The sequence below is a fragment of the Labrus bergylta genome, chromosome 10, assembly GCF_963930695.1.
Source record: "Labrus bergylta chromosome 10, fLabBer1.1, whole genome shotgun sequence".
Classification (NCBI taxonomy): Eukaryota; Metazoa; Chordata; class Actinopteri; order Labriformes; family Labridae; genus Labrus; species Labrus bergylta.
The window spans coordinates 17330304-17349690 of NC_089204.1; the positions used below are offsets into that span (position 1 = coordinate 17330304).

A 19387-nucleotide genomic window follows, 5' to 3' on the forward strand; every position below is an offset into this window, starting at 1 on the left:
TTCCTGTACTTTCAGAGGAATTGAACAATAAGTTAGTATTTCAGTTGTTGTATCTAATGCTTCTTTTTCAAAATTGTAATCGCTTTTATCCTGCTAGTTGAGGATCTTTTAAGATGAGTCCTTGCTTACCTTTAACAGACAAGCAGTAATTCTGAATAAAATGATATTAGAAGATAATAACTTCAGTCTCTGGTAATTTGCCAAGATGTGATTTATAATTAAGGGGAATGATTCCTTTCAACCTGTGCACCTTTTTTTTGAAAAATTATTTCCTTGGAGGAAAGATTTGGTAATGGCATACACTGCTCAGTGAGCTCCGTAATCCTGCACTGTGTTAAATCAAGCCAATGCAGCATCTGTTACGTGTGTTCAAGTTTGTCTTTTTACACAGAACAAATGGGACTTGATCTAACTAATACAAAACAAATAACGAACATCAGGTCTTTTTGTAGATAGAACTGGTAGAGCCACCCTGAAAAGGAAAAATAGTTTAGTTTTGGCTTTGAAGGAGAATAAACTCTTCCGACTGTCGGACTATCCCTGCTCAGCTGTCAGACTTAAACTGTAGAAATGTGTGTTCATGTGTGTCTCTTTGTGTCTTACCCAAAGGATTGAATGTTTATACACACAAAGGAGGTCATTATTCCGTCCCTCTGGGAATAACTAAACAATAAGTCAGTTGGTGAATGTTTGATCAACTCTCAGGGTTGATGTATGTCTCATCAGTGATTATCGTTTAGCGAGGACCAAGGCTGCAATCCAACACTTCAAGGCTGGGAACACAGGCTGTGTTATTTATGTGCTGGGATACAGGTGCCAATGTTTGCCTGCACATCTATTCTAAGTGCTCATTTGTGATGTCTTCATCACACACTTTAAAAACACTTTCTAGACAAGAGCGCCTGTCTGCATTGTCGGAAACACTGATGTCATAACAGAAATTTTCTAGATAAATCAACTATTCTAATATGGAGCACAACATGTAGGGTCAGTTGTTGATAGAACATTAGGTGAAAAATTCAAAAAGTGTACTTCTGATTTCGGGAACTGAATGTTCATAAAAAAGATGTCCTTATTAAATATTCCATTAAGAGGAGTCTACACCAAAGTTCACAGTTTCTGGGTTTATATTGGAACAACATGTAAAAGATGTTTCCACAATACAAAGTCCGTATGAAAAACATACATGAAACATCTGTGCTGTGCTTTGGTAAAAATATAACATGAATCAAGCACCAGAGGAGATTTGTGAGCCTGTATAAACCAGCGCTCTCAGAACGCTCCGTTTTGGTGTGTGTGTCTCTTTAAATGCAATGAGCCCCCCCAGAGTTTTCCCGGTAGACATCACTTCTCTAGTGAGAATAAATAAAAAAGTGCTTTTTTCAGAAGTACTTAGTTTAAAGAGCTGACTTTATGAACTGTTTTTTATCATGTTCTCTTTTTTCTGCACTCTAACATCATATGTGAAGCCATTCAATGACCTCCACAGTCATGCTACCGGCTGACACAACTCTTATGCTGATAAGCTTTCAAATTTCTTAAATGACATGTGGCAAGATGAGCTGGCAGAGGAGTTGTGATAAATCTATGTAGCAACAATCTCATGATGTGTTTAAGTTCAGAGAAAACAAGTATTTCAGGTGTCAAACATTTACATGCTGGGCAGCTTTTGCTCTGATCCAATATTTTAAAAGAAGAGTCAAATTATAAGAATATTAGCGTGGGGTCATTTGACAAAAATGACGACTTGATGCTGCTGGGGCACTAAAGCTCAGGATGTAACTCTTTCTAATAAGATTCTACATGATGCATGGATACCTTGATTTTAAATAGTTCAATTGGTGACTCTAAATTGCCCGTTGGTGTGAATGTGAGAGTGGCTGGTTGTCTGTCTCCATATGTCAGCCTTGTGATTGACTGGTGAACAGTCCAGGCTGTACCCCACCTCTCGCCCAATGACAGCTGGGATCGGCTCCAGCCCCCCGAAAACCCTGAACGGGAAAAGCGGCATAGATAATGGATGGATGGATGTCCCCAACAGCTTTGAAACTTCAGATGTAGAATAACAAAACTTCACAGAACTTTCTTGTTTAAACCATAACCCAAACTTAACTAATGCATGTTGACATACAGATGTCATGTCATGTTATGCAAGGTTTTTGTCAAAAGAATGTCGTCAGATGAGCCAGTGTACTGTGTATGGACTTCTGTAGGTGTTGAGTCAGCACCTGATTTGTTTCCTCAGTGTTTGTATGATTTGAAAGAGGTTGGTGTTGGACCCCTGATAGAGACTGATGAAATATACAATCAAGTGAACACAAGTCTTATAGAGGTAGAATCTGGGATGCAGGTGTGTGAGGAGCGTCAGTAAGAAAGGTTTCTATGACCGTACATCTGTCTTCACTCCCAAAGATGTTTCGCAGTGACAGTGAGACACTTGCTGCAAAACAAGGCAAGCAAATAGTCTGAATAAGTTTAAATGTCAGTCCTGTTATATTGAGAAATGTGTATGTTTATGAAGTATTCTAGGGCTGTAACAAAGTTGATTAAACTCTTAAATAAGTGAAATATGACGATAAAATATAAAACAAAGGAGGCTGTACTAGACGATGAGGTGATTGAAAGAGAAATAATTAACAGCTATTTAGAAAATGGATTACCTGTACATTTTTTTTTTTTACCAAAAATGTCAAAAACATTTGATGTCAAACCTTTCCCAAAATTAATTATTATGTTTGTGGGACAAACAAAGGTTGTTAAAGATAAACTTTTGGCCCTGGGAAAGATGATATATTTTCACTCTTAGTTTTATGCTTATCTTTTCCTTTACAAGTCACAACCCCTTTTTAGTAAAATTAAGAGATTCTGAGTTTTCTGTCTTTTAGATAAAAAAAATCACTGATATATTTCCAATTTCTTTTCGTCCTTTATAGCCTGACAACCTTTAAATGTGGAAATACCTGATGGATAAGTTGCGGCCAACTTGGTTCAGTTTAGAAACAGCCCCTTCAGGTCCAGTCTTGTGCACTCCCAGCATACCTTTATCCCAGAACAGCATTGAACTCATTCTAGCTTCTGGCACACAGGTCAGCAGTAAATGTACTTTGTGTCTGTGCTGCTGTTTGCTGGGGTGTTAACCTGTCACCATTTACTGCAAGAATGAGCTCTGTTCACTGTAAACACAGTCAACCTTTCACAGTGTTACAAAACACAAAGACCAGACATAAAGAAGACGTATGACGACTTGAGTATCTCAACTTTAGCTCATACAAGCTGAAACTCTTAAGCAGGAGTCTGTAGCTGTGTTTGTTATCTTGTTGGTCAGATAGATTGATTTTAAATACTAAATGCTGTCAGGACTCCTAGTTGAGGGGAAACATGCTCTTTTCAGAAGGCGTGTTGATGATCTCTCCCAGCGGGTCAGCATATGTTGTTTAAGCTTCATTTAATGGCTCAACTTTACAGGTACACACAACGACTGAATACGGTTTCTTATAGCATGTTAAATAATGTGATGCAAAACAGACACATCTATGTACCCTCCCCCTTATCTCTAATTCTGTTTTCAGATAAGTGTGTCACTCAATGTTTTGGTTGTGCTAAGCTGATACCTCTCAGACCCCAACACACACATAAACACTACTGGGCAGTTGTTTGTTATGTGCTATGATCTTTGATGAAGCAAACCTTATTTTCATAATCAGTTTAATCTGAAATACATGACTATTTTAAATGCATAACTTGTGTTGGGAGCAAAATTTGAAAAAAGCAAGAGCAGCCATGGAGTCAGAAAATAACTTGAATGATTTGTTTTGAAGGTGAACAAATTATACATCATATCAGTTAAATACCGACAATTGATGTCGGCATAGTGACTTTAGCATTTACCTCAAAGCACCTCTGTGCCAAAGTAAAACCTCAAAGTAGTGCAAGTGTGTCTTCAGATTGTCATCCCAAATCCACTGTTGCTGTTTTCTGATTGTTCCAAGATACATTTTAGAAAGTTTTAATAGCAGAAATAAATTGTTTTTCTAATCTTCCCATGCAAAATTTGAATCGGATTTCCTCGGATATGTCTTTTTGCCGGCTGCTCAATCAGATTTAATTTTCTTTTCAATCATTCTCCCTGCAACAAAATAAAGACTTTGAATCTTTAGTGACAAAAGCGCATCAGAGTCTCTTTCGCAGGACGTCCTCATCACACTGTTGCACAACTCAACGGAATTTTGCACTGTGCACCCCCCCCCCATTAAAAGCACTTTTTACCACAGCAAGCCATGCAGATAAATTGGTGATGTCTGGGCACATGAAGCTGATTTCACCAGTTTGAAATAACAGTGCAGCCAGTCTGTCTAAAGATCGGGTATAAGAAACAAATCTGATTTTATGGAGTCTGAACAAAGCCAAGTCTTGTCTTTTCTTTTGACTTATCTTACATTTTACTTCCTCTTGGCTGAGCTGTGGCAGTGTACTGTCTGTCTCTGGGGTCCATTGGAGCAGAACTGGTGTCTGTCTCTGTCTAATTAGCATACTGCAGGGGGCAGCTGAAAAGTAGAATGGACCTACAAAGTTAAAAAAGAACCCGCTGTCTCCAGTTGTTTACAGTCCGAAGTATTGTTGACTTCAGAATTGACATAACGACACGGTCCCTCTTTCCTATTTATTCTTCATCACTATCCTCCTCGTCGTGTTTAATGCTTGATCATCAGCCCAATGACACCAGACTGACCTCTCACAGCAGCAGGACGTCTGACTTGGGTCACTTGTTGAAGATTAAAGCGGTGACCGAAAAGGAAGGAATCAGCGTCACAAAGTGTCCTTCTCTGCCTTCCTCGATCTCTGTACGCCTCCATCTGTCAGACTTTCTCTTTTTCTGCGTCTCCCACTTTCTGTCTCATTGTGTTTCTGTGCTTGTTGATGCAGGGCGGGCCGGGTCAGTGTGATTCAGGGCTGTAAGCCGGACGAGGATTGGATTTATTTATAGACTTGTCTGCTCTGGGCCACACTGACCCAAGTCTGTCTGTCTGTCACTCATATATCTTAAACCAGTGGGTCTTCCCTTTATCCTGGCTTACCATCAGATAGAAAAGCTTAAAGTTCAACTTCAAGATGCTCAACACAAGCTCATGTCTTATCATCCAAATGTCCATCACGTTTCCTACTTGTGTTCTAACAAAAGAACAAATCTGGTGAAAACATTTCCCTTGTGATTCATGCATTGAATCCTAAGAATGGAACTAAGAAAATGCCTTTTATAAAAAAGTTATTAATTTATGTTGTTTATATTAATTTAATTGTCTATAAAATATCCAAACATGGGACTTATAAAACTATCAAGGTACTTGAGCTACAGAATTATTATTTAAAATTCCTTGATATGCCTTCAAAATTTTTAGATGAAAATCATGGTATAATAATAAAATGAGGAAAAAAGCAAAAAAAAGCACTTAACAGTGGTATATTGTGTGACTTGATCTTGACGGAGCGGCTCCGTCACTGACTGCAGGCAGCACACATGCCTGCACAAACACTCACGCAGACAGACACACCACAAACTTTTCTTCTCAGCCAGAATTCCTAATCACTCAGTAAATCACACCATCTACCCTTCTTCACTGTTTCATGGAAACAGGGTGCACTCTATTTGATCTTAAATGATGTTATGTTTCCCTTCGTCTCCTAAGTTGGAAAAAATAATATCCTTTGTTTTCTATAGGGATTTACAGACCAGAAACAAACTACCCAGTACCACAAGATACACTCTGAGAGAGACTGGCAATAGTGAGCAAATACGTAGAAGGGTTTAGTTTGTGTTTATACACACACAGACATACATGCACACGTACATGTATGAGAAACCACTGGAAGATCTTCTCTCTACCCCTGAAGGTGAGATAATGAGTCAGCACAGAGCACTGGAGCCCAAGAGCATATATAAGCTTCACACACCTGGTCTTAATCACGGCCAATCAACCACACACACCTGACTCTGCATTTAATTCTCTAACCAAGCTCAGTCTCATGTGAGTGCCCTCAAAATTAGTCAGCTGTCAACTCTGCCTTAACTCCTTTCAGTGTTATTGAAAATCTCTACTAATTGTAGCTCTGCTTAAGCTCTATTTTGTGAACAATTTTTCGCAATGAAAGTTCTCAATTAGGTTGTTGAAGTGCTTTTATTATGAAAAAGCCATAACTGGAAATGTGTTATTTTCAACTTAAAGGGACACTTTACCCATTTGCATTAAGCTTTGTATCATTAGTAACCTGGTAGTATTTTTGAATGGTAGTGCATCCCGCCCTCCTTTTCCCCTGAGATGAGAAATCTTTGTATTTCTAAGTCTGAAAAAGAGCTTCCAGTGATGCAAAATAACTATTTTTGCATCACTGGAAGCTGTTGCGTTTAGCGTGGTGAAACTACAACGCTAGTTCCTCATATTTTCGACCACTGAAGCTACAGACCAATCACAGATCAGTGGGTGGGAACTCACTCCCAGAATCGAAACTTAACGTCTGCCATATTGCTAACAGGCTCTATGGAGAAAGCTGATAATGGTGAAAAAATACAAATATAGTGGCGAGACGGCTGCTGCCGACAGGCCTGTCTTGTGTTTTGGCTGCTGTGGCTGCTGACCGCTTGCGGCTATATTGCTATATTGGAGGCCACTGCCGGGGCCGCCGCAACACAAGACCGGCCTGTCGGCAGCAACAGTCTCCCGGCTATATTGCTGGCCGCCGCTAGCCGCTGCCAGCTCAGCAGCCGAGACATAAGGCCTGCCTGTCGCCGGCGGTGAGGACGAAGAGCCCGGGCCGGCTCTAGCTGGGGCAGACTGGTAGTGTCGGTGCTCTCACTGTTTGTCTATGGACACAGACATAGAGTCTGTTTTCTGCCAGGAATTTCCAAGATCAATTCTGGAAGAAATCTCAGAATCAGTTGAGGAAATGGCCTCATGTGTAAGTAAATATGTCTGTAAATGTTTTTATTACTATATTTCTACTGCTATACTGTGTATTTTGGAGAAACTGTAACGATCGAATTTCCCTCTGGGATTAATAAAGTATTTCTGATTCTAAAATAGAGGACCTTAGTGGGAGTGGCCTGCGGTGCTGTGCATTCTGGGATTTGGTGTTTTTCATCCACATGAGCCAAGAAGACACTTTCTGCCTTTTCTCGGCCAAGAAGGCACCAACTTCAAAATGTATTTCTCATTTCTACAACATATATGACCCAATGTCAATACAGATTCATGTTTCAACGGGTGAAGTATCCATTTAACTATCCAGAAACTTTCAACCAGTAAACTGTTTCACAACTTACAGTAGCTGAACACAGTAGCTCCTAAAAACAACTTTCACTGGTCTCATGCACAGAAATGAGTTACCGGTAGGTATCACATATTTGATTGTGAAAGCTTAACAGAGCAAAAATGTGGGGTGAGTGAAAGGAGGATGACTAGTACCAAATGGTCACTGCTGGGAATCGAACCAGCAATCACTCATTGCATTGAGGATTATATCCTCTGTGCATGGGGCACCTCCTCTCCTCTACCAACTGAGCTCAAGAAGCGTCCCATTGGTAGTTTATCTAATGGCTTTATTTAAAAGGAAAAGATGTGTGCAACTACAGAAATCTCACTAACACACACACTTGAACCACTTAAGTGCACTCAGATTTTCTGTAATGTAATTCACTGGTTGTGTTGCAAGTGCATGTTGATAAACGGAAAATCTGAGTCATGTCTTTTTCAAAATAAAAGTCTGCACTCACATCCACGTGTTTCTGTTGGATCAAAAGTCTTCATCCAGACCTCTGTATCAGAGTTTGAATGCAGCCAGAGAACTGCTCACATTTGGGTTGAGTGCTCCCAAATCCTTTTTTCTGTCATATTCAGCCCCATCAATAAAACCAAAACACATTCACACACACACACTCAGACACACAGTCACACAGCTAAGCACATTGGTTGGAAGATTAGGTGTGTGACATTTCACTGTGTAAAGCTATTTAGTAGCGAAGCAGGCCACAGATGTCTGTCTTATCTAACAGCATTAGTACATGACACCTGATCCCCCCACACACACACATTTTATCGCTAGCACATTTGTGTGTGAGTTTCCATATGTATTCTTGAAAATACAAGTGATGAGATAAATCCTTCCCACCCTGCAGATATTTACAGATAACAGATACAGAAATGTTCCAAATTTGTGTATGGACTCCGCTGTACCTGCACATAATGAATTTTGATATCAGTTTATTAACACAGTTAAGACAATTTCAAGAGCCTGCTTAACTGCTTTATTTCAGTAACAAGGTTCAAATGTGAAAAACAAACACCTGTCCTCTAGAACTTATTGAGGTCAGTTTATTGCTGTTTAACATTTTGTCCTGGCACATGTTGTTGAGTTTGAAAGACTTGTAGACTCTTTTGTAAAATGATCAGATTTTGAATACTGCATAATGCATTGCATGAATACACTGTAATTGTAATATTTATAATTCTGAAAGGAAGTAAAACACACCTTCCTGTAGTATTGACAGTCATAACTAGTTCTGTCCAGGGACTCAAGTGGGTGGCTAAAACAAACAGTATCTCTACTTTTATATTATTAGTTTCTTTTTTTGTTTTTTTTTCATCATAAGCTTTGCACATTTTATTGTAGATATAGTTACATGTTGTAATTGAGTGTTTTCCAGTGTATTGAGAACCTCGGACCATGTACAATATTAAACCTAAAGGTTGCAATTTGATGCATCTGCATCTGCTTGCATGAGGGGCTTTATAATAGAAGTTCTTTAAAGGTGTTGTGTGTGTGCTGGTTGTGTCTAATGAGCTTCCCATCATGTTAATATCCTGCTCTGCTTAGGGTGCAGGTTGCCAGGTCAGCTTCAGTCAGACAATGAAGAGTAGAACATGGCGACCAGGCACTTTTGTTGACTCTGCTCGGTTTCTGACAGAGCCCAAGGAGAGGGGACTTTGACGAAACCTCAGACTGACATGCTGACTATTTAAAGAAGTGTCGGTGGCTATTATAATCTTGACACAGACGCTCAAACCTGTGACATGAACATGTTTTTCTACTGCTTGTAAAACCTGGTAGCGTATCGTGTATAATGAAACTTTTACATTCCTTGCAAAATATTTGGGGTATGACTACTCTTTTGTAGGACAAATATTAAGTAGATGAGATAACTGGTGCAACTCCAAGTAAAAAGTAGAAACCTTGTCACCTACATACATGTAAAATTCAGCAACAAAATCTGCGGACCAGACCAGTACGGAGAAGAAAAAGCCACACAAAAACAACTTGTCATCAAAACCAAAAATCAATATCAAAGTTACTAAAGTGGTTTTGGTTGTTTTCAGTCTCTCCTCCCTGTCCTCGGTTAGTTGACAATTTATCCTATCGTGAGTCTCTTCCCCCGCAGGCTGAAGTTAATTGATATACATCAGGGAAGGGAATGGATCATTTTTCACAACAGTATATGTGGTCTGAAAGAAGCCATCCATCTATCATCTGCTCTGCCTGTTCAGAGCATCTACATGAGATAGTAATAAGGGAAGTCCTGGATAGATAAATAAATATGATAATGTGCCAAACTGTTGGCCATCACTCAATTGGGCTAAGTGCTGTGTGTTGTTCTTTTCAGAGCAGACATGATATCACAGCATATCTCTGGAAAGCTGTTAAAACGGTTGTGTGTAGCTGTGTGTGATCTAGTTGGTGAAGCAATGCCATGGCTTTAGTATCTATTACAAGAAAGATCAGGTACAAATGAATTTCTTTGTGCAACATCACAGTTGGCAAGTTTAAGCTGTTAAGATTAAAAGGATTTTTATGAAAACTGTTTGCCTATGTTCACTGTAAAGATGAAAACCAAGGACGATGAAGGTCTTCATTACTTCAGTTTCTATTAGAGACTTCCTTTCTTCTTCCTATTCTCTACTGTTCCTGATATGTTTAAGGGCCTTCAGTACATTTCTGCGTTTTGACACTTGATACATGTTTCTCATGTATCTCATCTTTTCTATACAGTTAGTCCTTTTGAACCATGTATTTATTCTCTCATCTTTCTTTTGAAACTTCTCATCGAGTTTTTCGGAATTTCTAAGCATCCAGCTGCCAAGATTGTCCGCTTTCAGAGGCATAATGCAGCAGTCATCTCAGGCCAGCATAGAAAAATAGTCCTATTTTAGCTCGCAGATCCAACTTCTAATAATACAAGCAGCCAAAATAGCCCGTTATGGCTCTGGGAAGAAGTCTGAAGAATGTCTGCTGAATCCTTTGATTTCTCATCCTCTGAACACACGGGTCAGATTAAATCTTGTGGGTGTGTTTTCTGTCTTTATGTACAGTATGTGTGTGAGGTCTAAACCAAAGCTTGGTTATTGAACCAAACAGGATAGGCCGACATTCGTATAAACAGAGACATGCAGGAAAAAGCTGCAGCTGATTGGCTTAGCCCTTTGGGTCATAGGTTTTGGTGGGCATTGTTTTGATCCTCCCTGTTTCCCTCCAGGGTGTCTTAAAGTCTTAAATTGAATAAAGTTTGGTTTGAAGTCAAAAGCAATTCCTTACATCTGAAATGAAATCAGAAAGCACTTTGTATTTTTGCAGGGGAAATAATTGAATGTATCCTAACATTTATATGTTCTTTTGATGGAAACACCAGTAAATTGACTAATCCGTTTTGGAGCTAATCAGCACCTTTGAGATTGAGCAGGACCACAGAGTACATATCACCGAGGTAGTGTGGAAATTGACTTTCCACTGCGTCTAATGCGCCCCACACTGAAGGAAGGATGTGTTTCCTATTCACTTTTCCTGTGAGTGTTTTTCCAGCCAGCTGAGCAGCTTTCTAATATTACCTCTGTTAGCTTCAGGGTTCATCCATTACATCAAACTTGATTAGTTTCCTTTTAAGTATAGGGTTTGTTGTTTTGACCAGAACTGTTGAAACAAACAGAGTTTACTTGTAGTACAATGCTTTGGCTTGGTATGTGTCCTAAAACAATTCAGTTTGACCTAATTATCCAAAGTAATTCATAGACTGACTTCCCCCTGGATTTGAGAGAGAAAGAGTCTCGTCTCTAATACACAGAGAATCTTTGACGCGAACATTGTCATCAATAAATCCAATAAATCCCTGACCGTACGTTCTGACGTAGTCTATCTCTGCCACTGATTTTTCTTTATGATTGATTGAATATGAATGTGGTTATCTCCTCGCATAATTCAAGGAAGCATTTTGTGCACTGTTCCTTAGCTCACCCAGGACCTCCTTTTGATAGTGTAGCCCGTGCAATATATATTGTGTTTGGTTATAATGAAATGTTAACTTGTCTGTTGAGAGTATTGCAAATATTTTTAAAAATGTGTCCAATGTGGTTAATTTGCGCAACCCATGTACAGAGGCAACAGTCCTTAAAGCGGGCGGCCCAGGTTCAAATCCAACCTGTGGCTCCTAAGTCAAAGGACATCCTGTCTCCTGATTTCTGACTCTATCCAATGTTCTGTCATTTCAATAAACACATAAAAAATCTTCAAAATAAATTAATACAAATTTAAATTCCCCCGTCTTCCCAAAAAGTCTTACGGGCCTGATCAAACTTTAAGGTGGGCCGGATCTTAACTCTGGGTTTTGGGGTTCATATATTTAATCTATGTACCTACTAAAGTATGTTCACAATAGCTAAAGTTCGAAAAAAGTGTTTGTTTTCATGAACTGCCGCTCCATGCACCGGATCACTTCTGACTCTCTCTCTAAGGCTCTGAAGTGCCCACGTTCAGAGTCCCCACGTGTGCCAAGTCTGATCTGATTGATCGGCTTGTTGGCTCTGACGTAATTGGTCAGTCGCTCAGCACGGTTCTCGGAAATGTCCCGCCCCTTTTACCATATTGGGAATGCAGCCACTTTGGCTCCGTCCGAGGGGAGCGTAAACATTAGCACCTTAGCACTACTGTGCTACCGCAGGCTACGTCATATCGTGGGCGTGCTACAGAAGTTAATGGGCGTGCAACATGAGCTGCTGGGCTTGCCACAACGAGCCAATGGGCTTAGATCAGTGATATCACTATGCTGCAGCTGACAGGAGGACGTAGGAGAAGCCGCGTTTATGCAGACTTTGAATTTTTGCACATAGATGTGCCTAAACATGCACAGGATACATGGAAAACACACTAAAGAGCAGACAGCGCATAATATGGAACCTTTAAACCCTTACTCTCAAAATTGATTCGTCCTACAGTATGACTGGCATGCAGCTTCGAGAGTCGGAGACTGAAACGAGCTGAAACTAACAGTTATTTTGTTCTGATTGATGTGTCGGTTATTTTTCAAGAATTCTAAAATACATGAACTGTTCTGTCAATACAACAATGGAGTTGAACTTTGGCTCTGAGCACTTCTTTCTCTTCTAAATAGCCAGGAGCTTGTCAAATCAGTCACCTAACAAAATAGCCTCTTGAACCCATGCCCAAAACCCATCAGGAAGTCCATAAATCACGTCGCCATCAAACAGGAAGTGGCTGTAACTCTATCAAATTTTTAAGTATTATCAGGGTTGGCCTCTGAAGACATTGACATAACAATAATTGACTTTAACAATAGCGCGCCCTTCTGCAAGGACTAACTACTAACTCCCATATACAATGTCAGATTTGCTCAAAATTTCACATGAACGATGTCAGTACTGGCCTGATCAAATCTAACTTAATACAATTATGTCATTAACACCCTGCCCCCTACTGGAAAGGGGCTGTACTGCATCTCAGTTACTTTATCTGATCTGCTTCAAATTTCACTTGTATGATCAGGGTTGGCCTCTGAACACATTGACATAACATTAGTCAACTTCAACCATAGCGTCCCCTACTGCAAGGACTAAGTTTCTACATCTTATTTACAATACTCAATTTCCTCCAAATGTCATATCATGACAGTGCCAGCCTGAACTGCTCTACCTCAAAATTTTATGTGATCTTCATTACGTTGCCTATTTCAACTTGCCAGTACTACGACTTTTACACAAATCGGACTGCACAGCCTGTTCCGCTGCTGCTGCACTCCGGCGATCGCGACACACCCCGACATGCACTGGGGTGCGAGGGCCCTTCATCACCGCTTGCGGTTTTAATTTGTTTTATGATTGTTTTTAGATTAAACAATTATTCCACAATATAAATTATTGGTAGGTGCTTGGGTCTGTTGGAATGTTGTCCAGCATTAATATCAATCTTTATTTGATAGCAGCCATAGATGTATGCACAGACAGCAGAGGAACAAGTCGTGGTTTCAGTATATTGAACAAAATGAGTATAGTTAGGACGGTTCTATGGATGTTTCAACCTGTATGATACTAGATAAATGTCAACTTTAAGGAATATTCCAATGTATATTTACTGTTTGGTCCATAATATGGTAAAAGGAGAAAATAATCAGATGAAGGTTCAGAATCATGGCTCGTTGCTGCACTATGATCCCACTAGATACCATGACCCAGCCGTAAACCTTGGATGAGACAGAGGATTAGAGATGTCCAGTGTCCTCTCGCTGTCACACACACACACACACACACACACACACACACACACACACACACACACACACACACACACACACACACACACACACAGTTCTCATGCATGCACGCACCAACACACAGGCGTTACTCTTTCACGTAAGCTGCCCATCTGTCCTCTGAGACCAGCAGCTGGTAGGTGGCAGGAGAATCCTGTCTGAACTTGACCTCTGACACCTTGCAACAGGAGAGTTCATCCACCGTGTCTGACTGCTGTGTGTGTGCTACAACCAATCTGCTTGACTTGAACATGCAGTACACACACACACACACACACACACACACACACACACACACACACACACACACACACACACACACACACACACACACACACACACACACACACACATGGAAATCCTCCTTTGCCATTAGAATCATTAACTGGACACTGATTATATTAAGACCTACAAGAATAATTTCACTAAGTGCAAAAAGCTTATGCTAAAGGCTGTTTGTGTGTTGGTGTGGGTCTGTGCACACTATATGGCTGCCTGTTCTCTTATGTAAGGTCATGTAAGTTGACAGATACTGTTTTGGCCTCATAGCTTTTCTGGCTCTCAGTAAGCTTTACCTTTTTGACATCTTGTCTCTGCTGTCCACTCAGATCTAGTCCATTTGATGTTGGTCACAAAGTGGCAGTTTAAGAGGTAAATGTAGTTGTAAGGGGATTTGTAGGCTGCGATGGAACTGGAAGGGGAAAAAATGTTATTTTGATGTTTTTCTATTTGTTACAACTACAGATTATAAAATATGAAAATAAAATATTAACATCAGTAGTCCAGGCGTTGCTGAAATCCTTCCAAAGAAAATATCAAGTTTGTTTGCAAAAATCTTTGCTTTGTAAAACTAAACAAATCATTTATAATTTATTCGCACAATTTCTGTTGCAAACTTCTGTAGAGAAGCCATCTCCAAAATGCTTTAATGCAAAAGTGCTCTTGGATTACTTAAATGGCAGATTTAGATCAGTAAACTTTCCGCAGTCCTTGTGTTGTCTACATTTAACTTGAATACTGGCTTCATATTCTCCTGTGACCACTTGCCTGTTTGTATGTCACTTAAGTCCAAATGTTAAATTACAGCAAAGTATCTTAAAAGCTTTTCTTCCTACTTTCTTCCTGGTACTGAAAATGTGTCCTTACTGTCCCCCCTCTCTCTGTTCTTTTCTCCTTAGATCACCAGAAACTCGAGCGGGAGGCGAGAATCTGTCGTCTACTCAAACATCCAAACATAGGTGAGTCATTTTTGAGAGCCAGCAAACTAATGGATTAGTGGAACAACTGCATTAATTCAGAACATCAGGGGAAAGGGATAAACAAGCCATCACAACGTTTTTACAAAAACAAATGTTTTCTGAGGAGTGGTGCTCAGTGTGTGCAGTCTTAATGAACCTTGTGGTTTGTATCGTCTTTGCATTTTTGTCTTGGTTCCATACACAACAAAGAAAAGAAAATGTTCCCCCTGTGAAATACTGTGTTTTTATCTTCCATCCATATGAAATAATGCTTTGCACATTAACTCAAATACATAAAACTAATACAGATGTATCAGGGAGTTGGTAGGTATGCTGCTGTGTTTTGAGTAGCATAAGAAAGAATAAGCATTGAATACACCAGAAAGTAAGTGAATTGTCCCAAATCATCTTAATCACCTTGAACTCTTATTGTTAAACTAGAACCATTCAGTAACAGACAACAAATCCTACCTACCTGCATTTATTCTTAACAATCCTATTGACAGGTGACACAAAGATACAAAGTCAGGGTGCTGTAGAAAATCACTGCCTAATGAAGGTTTAAATATCTGTTTTTATCCATAATGTTTAAAGGAGGTGTTGAAGCAGCAGTTTGCAGTGGGGTTACATATTATAGCATTATAATGAGAGGTGATGTAGCCCACTTTCATTTGTATAAATGGGTATGTCAGTAAGCAACTACTATAGCGAGCACATACCTCAGACCCAACTATATGTTTAAGTTACACTCTGGGTTGCTGTAAAATTATCCAGAAAATCTCACCAAAAAAATCTTGGCGTTGACCTCCTGAAATGAATTACAGTTCAACGAGGTTACTTTCATTGACTAATAAAATTAGAATTTACATTAACGTAGCTGGAATCAGTGATTTATTCCCTTTTTCTCTCTAAAAAAAGAGTCCATTTAATGATTATTTAATCATTTCTTAAAAAACGTATTGTTTAATCTTTATCATTGCAACTATAGTGAAAATAACAGGAAAGTACATGGACTGCTCTACATCACGGTCAGCAGTAACAGGAGAGGCTTTGACACACAGCCGGTGTTAGCCAAGATTTGAATCATGATTTACTCTTCCTCTTTTGAGTCATAACTACGTGAAATTTGAGCACACCAAGATGACAAACAGTATTTTAGTTTCAATGTCACTTAACGTTCCTGTTGTCTGTTGTGAACACATGTATTCATCTGTTTAGAACTCATAGAAAAGAAAAGAAAAGAAAAGGCTTATTATGATTCCAGAACTTGAAGAATCAGCACATTCACAAGTTTTCATCTGTATCAAAGTTACACTGTAATACATTCTCAGCACACCTGTCACAAACAGGAACTCTTAATTGCTTATGCTGCATGCACATAATGATGCTAATTAACCAAAAATGTAGACACATGCAAAACTTTGCTTCTCTTTTGTTTGATGGAAAGACTTACATTATCAAGCCTTTATCCCCCAATTTTGTCTGAGTTTCATCACATTTTAAGACTTTAATTCATCACACAACTTAGTTTTTCTGATTGTTTGTGTGTGTGTCAGAAAGGAAGGAAATGGTTACGTGGTGGCAGTACTGCCTTGTCATACAGTATGATAAGGTGGTGCAAGCTAAAGACAACCCCTATCACACACACACACACACACACACACACACACACACACACACACACACTGTGTTTCATTGGTCTCTCTTTCTTCTTCATCCCATCTGATTCCTTATCATCAACCTTATCTTCTTTCCTTTTCTTCCTCAGCTGCTCTTTTTTATTGGATGTGAATCTCCCCATTCTCGTGGGGAGAGCTTGTCAAGTATTCTTTTCTTTAAAAGCAAATCATCTGAATCAAGAACAGACTAATATACAACCTTTCCAGTTTTAATTTAAGCACTCAGGCACCTTCACCCACCTTGACTCAAACAGGTTTTTAATCTACTTATTAGCAGTCAGTTTAGTAGGCCACTCCACTCATTTCAAAAGAAGAGCTATTGGCTCAAGTTGTCCATGTTGGCAATAACTCTGTTCACTGCCTGCTTTTGTGCTTCCTGTAACAGAGACAAAACCTAAAAGCAAATTATCAGTATCAAATTAATTATGAATGATTAAAATATGGCAACCATTCTGTCAACTTGATCATCCAAGAGCTACTTCCTGGTTGCCAAAGAGACAGGTGGCAGTCGGGCTTTGCAAACCAACTGTTGGGCCCTCGAGTGAATCATTTTAGAGAGGAAGGGAAAAGCTCCGCTGCTGGAAACCTTATATTCTAAAAGAAACCGCCATCACTTAAACTAGAATTGCAAAACGTCATTGTTCAAGGCTTAAGGGATACACAAAACATAAATACAAAATTTGTTTATTTGTTGAAGACTGTGTTTAAAGAAAGTTGAGGTAAATTTACTAATTTAAGGATAAAAAAGGAAGCTCTTAATATATATAGTAAATATGCAGTTAAAAGTTAGTCTGTAAATATTTTCCTTTTATAATGTCATACATGTGTCATAATCGTGTAATGTTGTTCATAATTGAAATGGAATAATATTTCAATAATTTGGTAAACATATGGAAAGTCATCCCCGAAAGATAAAACCTCTGGCGTCTGACTGCTCTGTATATTTAGTTTCCAACTTTATTCTGTTAAAATATTTTTTCTTGGTCAATTTCTGCACACCTACTCCTTAAAACAGTCTCCTTTCTAATAGCTGATATATACTGCGGTATTCAGATAACCCACCAAACAGTGAGATAATATGAAGGGCAATGGTGTCAGCAGTCATTGAAATAGAGTTACATACATGTTTTCTTACTATAATTTCTTTGCCATTTTGCTTCTTTGGATTTGAAAGTGATACCTGAGAAGAGACAGGACGTGTGAGGGAGAGAGTAGAGGACATGAAACTAAGGGCTTTGAAATGAACACCAGCGGCAAGAATAAGAACTTAGCCTTAATAACTTCTCTACCTGCTGAGCTAAAGTGCGCCCCTTTTTAACAAAGATGACTTATTATCAAATCACCACAGCACTCCAATTTATGTATTGAATCAAGTGCAAAACAAAACGTGTTGGCCTTGGTGTCTTGACTGTCCTGGATCTCAAGTGATGGTTTATTGAAAGCTTCCCTACAAAAGATCACTGACATTATCAGAGAAGTTTGACTGATTTCTTATTAAAGGTTCTCTCTGTTTCTTATTACCTCACTAGTTCGACTCCATGACAGCATCTCAGAGGAAGGCTTCCATTACCTCGTCTTTGACCTGTAAGTGAATCACATTGGCCCACACAAACACATACAGGTTACAGGTTCAGCCAGGAGTGACCATGACTCTTTTTTCAACAGCAGTTTATTAGTGTTCAACTAAGCTGCGATGACAGAGAGAGAGAGTCATTCTCTCTTAAATTGAGTTATTTTAAATGGTAATACAAAAAAATAATTTGTCCTGCTATGAAACCAGTTCATACTACCTGATACCCCTTACTGCATTGTAGTCTGCACTGGAGGCCTATTCCAATACTGTTGTCTATATTTGAACTCTTAACCCCATAAATGACAAGGATGTGAACAGATGAGAGGTTCAATATTCCTTTTTTCAGACCATAAATTGCTTTCACTGACTTTTCCAGAAGGGAACTTGGCTCTGAAATGTAGCCATTACAAAAATGTCTTCAACATGCATTAAAAAGTCCAGTTGTATAAAAGTCTATGAGAAGATGCTCCCTTAGTAAGCTTAGTAAATGTTTTATAGCATTTAACAGAAGCACAATGTGTTTAGTAGATTTGAACAAAAAAAACATGTTAAGTTCATAGAAATAGTTCTCAGTTGTAATTGCTTAAAGCGCAATATCAAGTTTTAGTTAGGTGCCATCAGTTTTCTGCCTGATGCACAAATAAGTCAGACATGCTAAATCAGTCTTGTTGTTGCTTGTTCAATAAGCAAGTGGTCTCTGAAAGCAACAGTTTTAGGGTTCTAGGTACACAGAGCTACATATTTACACAAACCAAGGTTGAAATATGAGGGTCATGTTATCAATGACGACCAGGTCTTTCATTTGTCAATGTGTCTGTCTGCAGTGTCACTGGAGGAGAGCTGTTTGAGGACATTGTTGCTCGAGAGTATTACAGCGAGGCAGATGCCAGGTACAGTATTTCATCATGCTAACATGTGAACGTGCTATATCGTGCAATTCTTTGAGTTATTTGTCTATTCTCCTGCATATAACATCTTTAAAAACCACCAAAACGAACCCTTACGTTGCTAAAACGGACCTCGTGAAATGCACTTGGTGCTTTAGCAGGAGAAGCAGAGCTTGTGGTTTCTCCCAGCTCTCTTTCTGATGTTGTTTTCAGTGAACATTTTATTTTTGAACATGTCACTTGGGGTTTTTAAATTTATTTCATTAATAAATAATGACAAAGCTGTTAAAAGTTTTTAAAGCTTATTTTTCCTTTTGTCAGTAGTAGCAGCAGCGTTTTTGCACTGCAGCACAAAACTTTTCTTGTCTGTGCAGACTAAATCAAACTTTGGTGAGACTCGTTGGATTTTGTTACTTTTAGACTTAAACATT

At 39.1% G+C, this 19387-nt stretch overlaps 1 protein-coding gene across 32 annotated transcripts in view; it reads left to right on the forward strand.

Moving 5' to 3' along the window:
• camk2g2 (calcium/calmodulin-dependent protein kinase (CaM kinase) II gamma 2) overlaps positions 1-19387 on the forward strand; it is a 61519-nt gene that overhangs the window by 12737 nt on the left and 29395 nt on the right. For all 32 annotated transcript variants that reach the window (XM_065959522.1, XM_065959523.1, XM_065959526.1 and 29 more), the window contains exons 3-5: positions 14758-14817; positions 18026-18080; positions 18894-18959. In XM_065959522.1, coding sequence (XP_065815594.1) covers positions 14758-14817; positions 18026-18080; positions 18894-18959 — 181 coding nt within the window. The remainder of the gene's footprint in view (positions 1-14757; positions 14818-18025; positions 18081-18893; positions 18960-19387) is intronic.